This window comes from Thalassophryne amazonica, chromosome 19 (assembly GCF_902500255.1).
Source record: "Thalassophryne amazonica chromosome 19, fThaAma1.1, whole genome shotgun sequence".
In the NCBI taxonomy this organism is placed as follows: domain Eukaryota; kingdom Metazoa; phylum Chordata; class Actinopteri; order Batrachoidiformes; family Batrachoididae; genus Thalassophryne; species Thalassophryne amazonica.
The window spans coordinates 35886254-35897528 of record NC_047121.1 but is presented as its reverse complement, the minus strand read 5'-3'; the positions used below and the strand labels follow the sequence as shown (position 1 = coordinate 35897528).

Sequence of the window (11275 nt, the reverse complement as noted above, 5' to 3'; positions counted from 1 at the left end):
CGGATCCGAACCAGGTGGTACGCGTTTCTAAGATTCAATTTTGTGAAAATTTGGGCTCCATGCAGGGGCGTGAACACTGAATCCAACAGAGGTAACGGGTATCGGTTGCGAACCGTGATCTCGTTCAGCCCTCTGTAATCAATGCATGGACGGAGTCCGCCGTCCTTTTTGCCCACAAAAAAGAAACCAGCACCCATCGGGGAGGTGGAGTTCCGGATCAGCCCGGCAGCTAAAGAGTCCCGGATGTAGGTCTCCATTGATTCGCGTTCCGGACGTGAGAGGTTGTACAACCTACTGGACGGGTACTCAGCGCCCGGGACCAAATCGATGGCACAATCGTACGGTCGGTGCGGGGGAAGAGTGAGCGCCAGATCTTTGCTGAAGACGTCAGCAAGATCGTGGTACTCCTTTGGCACCGCCGATAGATTGGGGGGGACTTTAACCTCCTCATTAGCCGTCGTACCGGGAGGAACCGAGGATCCTAAACACTCCCAGTGGCAGGTTTCGCTCCACTGCGTCACAACCCCAGACGGCCAATCTATCTGGGGATTGTGCTTCACCATCCATGGAAATCCCAAAATCACTCGGGAGGTAGAAGGTGTTACATGGAACACAATCTCCTCCCTGTGATTTCCAGACACAACCAAGGTCACAGGCTGTGTCTGATGTGTGATTAACGGAAGCAGGGTGCCATCTAGTGCTCGCACCTGCAATGGTGCCGGCAGAGCCACCAGGGGGAGCCCTACTTCCTTTGCCCATCTGCTATCCAGCAGATTCCCTTCCGACCCTGTGTCTACCAGTGCTGGGGCGTGAAGGGTTAAATCCCCACAAAGGATCGTTACTGGGATTCATGCAGATTTGCGGGGTTTCCCCGCATGCGTGTTATGGCCCACCCTTAGCCCAGTTTCTAAGGACGGTCATTGTAGTTTGACCGTTTGGGGCAGTCCTTCTGCATGTGCTCACAAGAGCCGCAGACAAAACACTCCCCGCGGGTCAGCCTCCTTTGTCTGATGTTTGTCTTAACTTTGGCCCTGCTCGTGTCCATAGCCTCCTCAGCAGGGGGAGCTGTAGCCACACGGAGCTCTCTGGCAGTGAAGCGTGGGGACGACGTCACCTTTTCGGAACCGGAAGGGGGAGGGACGGCTCGTGCCCGGTCACGCCCCCCGGCCTGCTCCCGACGATGCTCATTTAAACGGTTGTCTAAGCGTATAACCAAATCGACAAGCCCGTCAAAATCCCGCGGTTCCTTCTTAGCCAGCAGGTGCTCCTTCAGGACCGGAGACAGTCCATTTACGAAGGCGGCGCGGAGCGCAATGTTATTCCAGCCGGACCTCGCTGCCGCGATGCGGAAGTCGACTGCATACTCGGCTGCGCTGTGATGCCCCTGTCTCATTGACAGCAGCACGCTCGAAGCGGTCTCGCCTCTGTTGGGATGGTCAAACACTTGTTTGAACTCCCGTACAAACCCAGCATAAGACGTTAGGAGCCGTGAATTCTGCTCCCAAAGCGCCGTAGCCCAGGTGTGTCCCTCTCCTCGAAGCAGATTAATAACATAACCCACCCAGCTGGCGTCTGACTCGTACATGACAGGACGCTGTGAAAAGACGAGCGAACACTGCATGAGGAAGTCTGCGCACGTCTCAACACAGCCCCCGTACGGTTCCGGAGGGCTTATGTATGCTTCAGGGGACGGTGGGGGGGGGGGGTCGTTGAACGACCAGTGGAACGTGTGTTACGGGCCCAGGACCAGCAAGAGGAGTGGCTGCAGCAGCGCCCTGATCGCGCGCTTCCACCCTGGCGGTGAGAGCCTCCACCCTCCGGTTAAGGAGAACATTCTGCTCGGTCACTAAACCTAGCCGAGCCGTGAAGGCGGTTAAGATCTGCTGCAGCTCACTCAACACGCCTCCCGCTGACGCCTGCGCTCCTGGCTCTTCCATTGGCCGTTCAAGCTCGGGTTGACGCCCCTCGGAATCCATGACGAATGGCCGAGAAATCCTGTTGGGAAGGTGTCGTAGCACGGACCCACAACAGGGGGCGCAAATGAACGGACAATGAATAAGCCAAAAAGTAACAATTTAATGTTGTGACAACACACAACTAAATACACAAAATTTGTAAAGTCAATTAACACCAGGTGACGTGTGGGCAGGCTCGAAGATAGAAGACCCCCGACGAGAGAGAAGCCGCGTCCCACACGGCTTCCACCACCAACGGTCTGAAGAACACCGGAGCCGCCAAGTCCCGAGTCCCCAGGTGGCCTCTGTCTTTGGCTGTCGACCCTGGTACTGCTGGCAGAAAACAAAGACAAGATGAATGAGTGTGAGTCCGCACACTCAGTAATCCACAGTCTGCACTCAGTTAGGAGGGAGCACCTCCACCTCCAATCACACACACGTGCAGCTCCTGTTTAAACCACTTATCTGGTTTGGGGTGTGAGGCGAAGCCGTCGCTGTCACACCAAACGCCAATCCCACAGATAAGGACGAACACCACAGGATAACGGCTGCAAAAGAAGTCCAAATTATCACTCAACAATATGAGTCAGCAGAGAAAATTACCTCTTCGGTAGTCGATTTCTCGGCGAGGAGGTGGAGTTGCAGTCCGGCCTTTATGGTGATGATGATGATGATGAATGAGTGACAGCTGGTACTGAGGATGAGTGACAGCTGTCACTTCTTCTGGGTCTGGCGCCCTCTCGTGCTTGGAGCCCGCACTCCAAGCAGGGCGCCCTCTGGTGGTGGTGGGCCAGCAGTACCTCCTCTTCAGCGGCCCACATAACAATAACCATGTTTTGTGCAAATTTGTCAGTTTCTGTCATTGTATGACAATATAAAACAGGTTCACAGCACCAAAAAAAAAAAAATCTATCTTTTAAAAAAATGAAGATGGCTCAAATTATATCTTAAAATGTTCCATTTGTGTTTGGTCGCATCACATTTAATGGTTTAGTATCATAATCACCTATATTTGCTAGCCAATGTGTTTTATTTGTGCAAATAGACTATTTTAAAGTTTCATGTGGCTAACAGCTTTCTTGAAGGAAAGGACTTTAGCATTCAAATATCAAACAATTATTAAAGTTTTAACCGTATGACGCTGTGAACAAGTTTGCTTACAACAGTAAAATAATCCAACTTACAAATTGAACAAAACCAAAATATTTGGAACAAAAAAATTTTATTAGTTTTCAGACAGTCTGTAGGTCAAGTAAATCTTTAGAACATTTTGTTTCCTTCACAAAAGGGGGGGGTGAATTCAGGGATTCATTCATTAGGCAGTACTGCTTATAAACACTATCAGTCTCTGAAGCTGCATGAGAAAAAACAGAATTCTGTGTCCTCAAAATAAATAACCAAAAATAAATGACAAATGTCCACATTTGCTTCTTTACATATTAGCACCTTATCTACACAAACATGTCGTATTACTTTGCAAACTTATTCTTCTCTGTCTTTTTTTTTCTCTTGCAATTATAACATCAAAATCCTGTCAGCACCATATCACAGCAAAGGCAAAGTACAGCATTAAGTGAAATTAACAACATGTAAGCACACTTTTCTAAGCATATAATGAGGTCAGTTCCTAAATGCAGAAGCAGCTTATATTTTCATTTTGCAAGTTTAACATCAGCTTGAACAAGGTAGCAGTGCAAACAAGCTCTGTCTAAAGCAGCATTGATTTATTTCCAAAGAGTCAAACTACATACTTCACATTCAATACAGGATTCAAGGAGCATTATTACACCCAAGGAAAACAACACCGAGCCTGTCTTTACTCATATTATTCTCATTTTCCCTACAGTGATGTGTTTGGCATATACAGATCTTCTGTAGTCTAATTATGACAACTAAAAGTTGGTATAAAGAGGGATTTTGGTGTAAAATGGGAGTGCATTTAAATGTGCACATTAAACAGAAGTCTTTAAGCCACAGAAAGATGCTAATAATTATGACAAAATCAAATGTTTACTATGCTGAACATTTTACTTCATAGAAGTAGCATGAATAGAAAACAAACTTTGAAAAACTGCACTCAACTGTTCATGCTGCAGAGAAGGACTAAACATGTTTAGCCATATCACAGATATAACAAAATAAATCATTCCAATGTTCATTGATGAGTGAAAAATATTGGCACAAATTAATATACAATAATCTATAATATTATCCATAATATATTATCATCAATAAGAAAATCTGTTCAAACAAATCCCTCTAACAGGTTTAACACATAACAGATAAAAAGGCCCAGTGTTCATATTCACTTTTTTAAAATATTTTTTATATTGTGTGGTGCAGTGAAAAATATTTAGCAGTTTTAGATGACATCACATATCGCTTAATAGCCCAATAAATATAAAGAAACATCTATTAATGCAAAATGCATATATATATATATATATATATATATATATATATATATATATATATATATATATATATATATATATATATATATATATATATATATACACTCAACAAAAATATAAACGCAACACTTTTGGTTTTGCTCCCATTTTGTATGAGATGAACTCAAAGATCTAAAACTTTTTCCACATACACAATATCACCATTTCCCTCAAATATTGTTCACAAACCAGTCTAAATCTGTGATAGTGAACACTTGTCCTTTGCTGAGATAATCCATCCCACCTCACAGGTGTGCCATACCAAGATGCTGATTAGACACCATGATTAGTGCACAGGTGTGCCTTAGACTGCCCACAATAAAAGGCCACTCTGAAAGGTGCAGTTTTATCACACAGCACAATGCCACAGATGTCGCAAGATTTGAGGGAGCATGCAGTTGGCATGCTGACAGCAGGAATGTCAACCAGAGCTGTTGCTCGTGTATTGAATGTTCATGTCTCTACCATAACCCGTCTCCAAAGTCGTTTCAGAGAATTTGGCAGTACATCCAACCAGCCTCACAACCGCAGACCACGTGTAACCACACCAGCCCAGGACCTCCACATCCAGCATGTTCACCTCCAAGATCGTCTGAGACCAGCCACTCGGACAGCTGCTGAAACAATCGGTTTGCATAACCAAAGAATTTCTGCACAAACTGTCAGAAACCGTCTCAGGGAAGCTCATCTGCATGCTCGTCGTCCTCATCGGGGTCTCGACCTGACTCCAGTTTGTCGTCGTAACCGACTTGAGTGGGCAAATGCTCACATTCGCTGGTGTTTGGCACGTTGGAGAGGTGTTCTCTTCACGGATGATGCGAAGGAGATGTGTTGCACTGCATGAGGCAAATGGTGGTCACACCAGATACTGACTGGTATCCCCCCCAATAAAACAAAACTGCACCTTTCAGAGTGGCCTTTTATTGTGGGCAGTCTAAGGCACACCTGTGCACTAATCATGGTGTCTAATCAGCATCTTGGTATGGCACACCTGTGAGGTGGGATGGATTATCTCAGCAAAGGACAAGTGTTCACTATCACAGATTTAGACTGGTTTGTGAACAATATTTGAGGGAAATGGTGATATTGTGTATGTGGAAAAAGTTTTAGATCTTTGAGTTCATCTCATACAAAATGGGAGCAAAACCAAAAGTGTTGCGTTTATATTTTTGTATATATATATATATTGAGCATTTCTTTTCACATATATTAAGCTTGTCCTGTCCAGGGTGAACCCAGCCTCACACCCTATGACTGGTGCGTTAGGCTCCAGCCCCCCGTGACCCTTTTAAAATGGTGGATATACCAGTATTATGCTTATTCTTTCATCTGAGAAAGGTGTAAAGAGTAGATTGTGTTTCAGGAACTACTCAAATATTTTTTTTTAAATAAAAACGTTTAGCAGGAGTTCATTCCATAAAGTATATGAACTAAAGTTGATGGGTAGATATTTTCTAGGACCATTAATAACAAACTGAATTTACCTTACACAGTGATGGCAAATTATCTGCAAGTGCAAGATCAACTTGTGCCACTTGTGTCTACTTTAATGTCCACTTTAAAAATGAGTGTCACACCATCTAATTTTGCTATAAAAAAAACAAACAAACAAGAAACTCCACACCTTTGACTTAGTGTATGACAGTAAAATACAGCCTGTTCATTTAAGCCTTTGGGTCACATTGGCCAAGGCAACAGCAAATGCCTGCACTGCTGAAAAAGGATACTGGAAATCCAAAATATAGGCATTACCATCGATTCGTCCAAACTGCATCACCTTAAAAAAATAAAGAAGTCAAATATCAAAAGACAGGTTAGAATTAAAACCATTTAATTGCCAATTACTGATATTAAAAATGTTTTAGAGTACCTGTCTACCATCAAGCTCAATCTGAAAATTTTTTGCTGACTCCTGGGTAACACGTCCTCCAAAGTCAAGCTGGTAGACCTGCGTGGCTTCATTCCATAAAGGCTGTTTATTGGCCATAACGTAGACAAATCCTTGGCTGCCCAAACTGCGGTCCTCTCTTTCATTGGCCTTCCGGCTCTTTATCTCCTCCAGCTCACTGGCCATACGCAGGCTGCGCTTGTTCTTCCAACTTTTTTTGCTACTCTGGTTCTGGTTCATGAGCTCGTCACCACTAATAAAAAGCTCTGGTTCGCTCTCCGAGCTGTCCTGGAATTCATTTGTGGTCCTGCTCATCTTCTTGGGCTTATTGAGCTGTTCTCTCTGCCCCTTGGGTTTTTTCTTCTCTCTACCACCAAGCCTTGGACTGGCAATGAGAGTGTTGAAGTCTGAGAGACCACGCCCATCCTTTCTGGACTTGCCCTCTGAGACAGTGGGCATGTTGCCCTCCTCAGCTCTGCTGTCCAATCTCTTACGGCCCTTTTTGCTGAAGCGCTCCGACTCCTGTGGTACGGGGCTTTCATTTAGGGATGATGGCTCTGGAAAGCTGTTGCTGGATTCTGCTAAATCCTCTGTGGCACTTTTAGATGGTGGCAGCTCTATGGGTGGGGGAGGAGGGGGGAGGGGTGGTGGGGGTGGTGGGGGCGCAGTAGGAGGGGGTGGGGAGAGAATGGGCTTCTCTAAAACCTGGTGAGTTTTGGTAGGAAGGGGAGGCGCTGGATGGGATGGAGGATCTTGCATGGGAGGTGGGCAGGGGTAAGGATTCCAGGGGTGAAGGTTAACAGGATGCAGCTGAAGTCCAGCACACGAACTGGCTCCTGGGTACATTGGAGGTAGCGGACAGCAAGCTAAATTAGCAAGATTTGTAGGGTAGCCTGGTGGCAAGACCAAATTGGGGTCCTGTTGAGCAAAAGGGACTGGAGCAATCACTTCATTAGGAGAACATTGTGGTGGAGGGTTCTGTAACGTCTGAAGTTGAGGTCCACTGTGACCTACACCAGGAAAAGGTGAGAGGGATATCTGGTAACCTGATGGGAAAGCAAGAGTGTTTGTGCTTGGACTGGATGGAGGTTTAGTCGTGAGGATAAAAGGTAGCCGCGTCATGTCTAAATGCTGTGCTTGACTGATGATAAGTGTTGGTGGTTTATGTGGTCCTGGTGGGGGAGCTAACATTTGTTGCTCAGGAGTGAGCCAGAACTCCTCTGTATTGGAGTTGTCCCATTGGTAAGGCGGAGGGCGTTTAACTGTCAAACTGCCATCGCCGAGAGTCAGCTGACGTACGGATTTTTCAATGTGACATTGCTGTTTTAAAGTCTCATCTTCAGTAAAAGCAGAGTTAACGTACACTGTTCTGTCCCGGCTGTTATCAACAGCACTCAGCAAATTGTAAGATGACTGAGAGGCCATGGGTGAGGCACTTTTAGAGTGCACAATAATGGTACTATGATGTGCACCTTTGCCTGGTGGGAAGTCCTGCCTCACCACCGTGCCACCTGCAATGCCACTACTTGTTGTTCCGCCACCACTAACACTGACGCTGGTGCTGCTGCTGTTGCTGCTGCACTGGGTGCATGTGTACAGTGCAGTGGGCACCCTCTGCTGGTAAGAAAGTGCTAAGGCACTGTTAATTTTCGACTTGGTGGGAAGGGTTCTTGAGGTTTCCATCACTGTTGGCACTTTGAGTCCTACGTCCCTTCGGTCACAGCGTAAAGTGGCATGAATCAGACTGTTGTCAATTCTCTGTGGGGGAGGAAGGGTGGCAGTTACCTGATTGGCTGGATCAGGGTAAGGAGGAGGGTCTCCACTGGGTATCGTGTATCGAGGGACAGAAAGACGACTCAGTGTTGCAGAGCTGTAAGGAAGCTGAATTTTTTTACTCTCGGATGACGTGATTTTCAGTGTGGCTGAGCCTCCAATACCATGAACAGCAAATGCATTTTGGTTGTGAATGAGTCGCCGGCGTGGGCGACACACCTCCTCCACATTCCCACTGCTGTCAAAGGTGGTGATCCTCTCATACCCTAGAGGTGTTGGGTAATGTAAGGTGACAGGGTGAAGCAAGAATTCATCTTTTTTCAGACAGGTATCTGGCAACAGGGCACTTGGGCTATCGCAATTTGTGACAAGGGTTTGAGGTGTGGTAGCTGCTGTAACAGCTGCCCCGGACACCACAGTGCCAGGGTATGGAGGAGGAGGATTCACCTTCCTCATCTGCATCTCCACAGACCCATCGTTGTCATTGAAGGATGGAGGTAAAGACCGTGGCAGACTTGGCTTCAGAGTGTGTGCATGCTCCCCCCGGTCTGTTCCAGGCTCACTGGCAGGAGGAATATGTGGTAGAAGATGAAGCTGTTGTAAGGAAATAGTTGGATAACCGGAGGGTGGAGGGGGAAGAGACATCTGCATCTTGAGTTGCTGCTGCATTTGCTGGTGCTGCCTCTGCATTTGTTGATGTTGTTGCTGGATCTGCTGGTGCTGCTGCTGGAGCTGCTGCTGCTGCTGTCTCATCTCCTGGATTTGTTGTCTGATTTGTTGCTGCTGTTGCTGCATCTGTTGCTGCTGTTGCTGCATCTGCTCGTGCTGCAGCTGCATTTGCTGCTGTTGAATTTGCTGTTGGTGCTGCAGTTGCTGGCTGGACACCTGTTGTGGATTTTGTTGCATTTGTTGGTGTTGCTGAACTTGATGTTGTTGTTGTTGTTGTTGTTGTTGCTGCTGTTGATGATGTTGTAGTGGCTGTTGGTGGAGCAGTTGCTGAAGCTGTTGATGTTGCACTTGTATTTGTTGCTGCTGTGGTGGTGGTTGTTGCTGTGGTTGGGGCTGATGATGTATTTTTTGCTGTTGCTGTTGCAGCTGAATTTGTTGTAACTGCTTTGATTGCTGCTGGCGAGGTTGCTGAGAATGAGTCCGCTGAGGATGTGGCTGTGGTGGGAGATGGTGAGGTGGTGGAGGTAGGGTACCAGGGAGCAGAGGACTCATTTCCAAACCACTGAAGATCACCTGCCCAGGGTTAGAATATCTAGATGGCACTGGATATGGGGATGCAACAGCATCCTGAGCATGATCAGCAACAGGGACAGAAGCAGCTGCCGCTGCCGCCGCCACTGCTGCATTGGCTGTTGGGTTGGTCAAGACATCAAGCTGAATATTCTGATTGGCCAGAAGTGACTGAACCAGACCAATACTTTGTGTTGGGGACATGGCTTGAGCAGGACTGTGGATTGGAGCAATGGGAATGTTGGCTGTGCAAGGAGGATTGTCTCCAGCGACTCCAGATGGCCCCATAACTTCACCAGAACACAAAGGAGAGTAACCAAGTAAGTGTCTGAGAATCAAATACCTTCCAAGTACTGATGTCAATTCATGAACATTTTGGGGGGTTGGCTGAAATGTTTCAAGCTGATTTTGACTTTATTCCAAACACAGATTCTTTTTATGAGAATCTAAGGCTTTGTCCCAACTCTAAACATTTGATTTCCAGGTTTGATGATAGTTTTATCATTCATGTTTCCACTGAACATCTGCGTGTATCCTGGGCTAAAGATCTCAATTGAGAAGTACCATACAAACTATGGGATGAAGCCATGTCAAAGGTTCACTCCTGTTCCATTAACAGTCGCTATAGACTTATCCAGTACAAAGTAATTCACAGATTATATCATTCAAAGACAAAACTAAGCAAAATGTTTCCCAATGTATCTTCTCAATGTGATAAATGTCCTTCTGTTGAAGGAACGCTAGCACATCGGTTTTGCCCCAGAGTATTTGGGTTTTGGTCTGCAATTTTTAATTGGTTTTCTAAATGTTATTCCAGAGATATTAAACCAGATCACCATATTGCAATATTCGGATGTTCTTCTATCAGCTTGGGATACACAACTGATTTATGGTCAGCAATACAACTCGGAATGGTAGTTGCCAAAAAACTTATCCTGATGACCTGGAAAGTTTTGAACATTGGCTTAGAGAAATGGTCTCAGCGATACAGATGGAACGTCTTTGCCTGGACAATACGGACAGACAACACAGACATGCTGCAATATGGGGACCTTTCCTGGCTCAATGCCAGATTATTGCTCATGGATAAAAGTTTCTGACTGTAAATTTGATATAGATCTCGTCAGTTGTATGTTTATACTACTTCATTGGCTCTGGTCTGGCAGTTTGCTGTTTTTGGTTGTTGTCTTTTGTTTATTTTTACTGTTCCTTGTGTCTTCATAAAGATGGAAATTGAAAAAACATAATAAAAAAAAACCATCACGAAAATTTGACTAATTTCGTGACGGGTGCACGAAAAACAAATGTGAGACTGGGCTGCTGGGCAACCTGTAACTGCCACCACAGAGATAAACGCTGATCATGTTCGCTGCATGGCAAGGGACAAACGGCAAGTGGCTGTCAATCATATGGCAAATGTTGTTGGAGCTGGTTGATTATCAATCACAATCTCATTATTTTTTGTTGTATTTTTTCCAAGGATGTAAAAACAATTTGCTGCAGAGAAATATTGTATGATGATGATGTGATGTCTTCCACCAAGGACTTTTTTGATAATCAGAGTAAACCTTTTCACTTTATGCCCCTTCACACATAACATGAAGTTGGGCAAAAGGCGCAGGAACCAGCCGAAAAAAGAGCAAAAAAAAAAAATGTGCGGACTGCGAAAAATTCCACCTTCTGTCGGGAGGGACTCACGGTCGGACAGGCGTGAAGGATACTGCGATGATGATTTCATGCACACTTGTGTGTGCACGCACGAACACAGTGAGAGCACGTGGAAACTGTGACACCACATCGCGCTCCCACAGCAGCGGAGCAATTAGATGCTAGACATATATCATAAATCAGTATATATCATATATAACATACAACCCCAATTCCAATGAAGTTGGGATGTTGTGTAAAATATAAATAAAAACAAAATACAATGATTTGCAAATCCTCTTCAACCTATATTCAATTGA

At 45.5% G+C, this 11275-nt stretch overlaps 1 protein-coding gene across 2 annotated transcripts in view; it reads right to left on the bottom strand.

The window, feature by feature from the left end:
• Window positions 1–5997: 5997 nt before the first annotated feature.
• LOC117532295 (tubby-related protein 4-like) overlaps window positions 5998–11275 on the bottom strand; it is a 30779-nt gene continuing 25501 nt past the window's right edge. Inside the window, exons 12-14 of one of the 2 annotated variants that reach the window (XM_034195614.1) lie at window positions 9160–9598; window positions 6279–9027; window positions 5998–6185 (exon numbers count right to left, since the gene is read on the bottom strand). In XM_034195614.1, the coding sequence (XP_034051505.1) occupies window positions 6069–6185; window positions 6279–9027; window positions 9160–9598 (3305 nt within the window). In that variant the 3' untranslated portion in view covers window positions 5998–6068. Of the gene's footprint in view, window positions 6186–6278; window positions 9599–11275 lie in introns of both variants that reach the window. The other variant, XM_034195613.1, reaches the window with a different exon arrangement.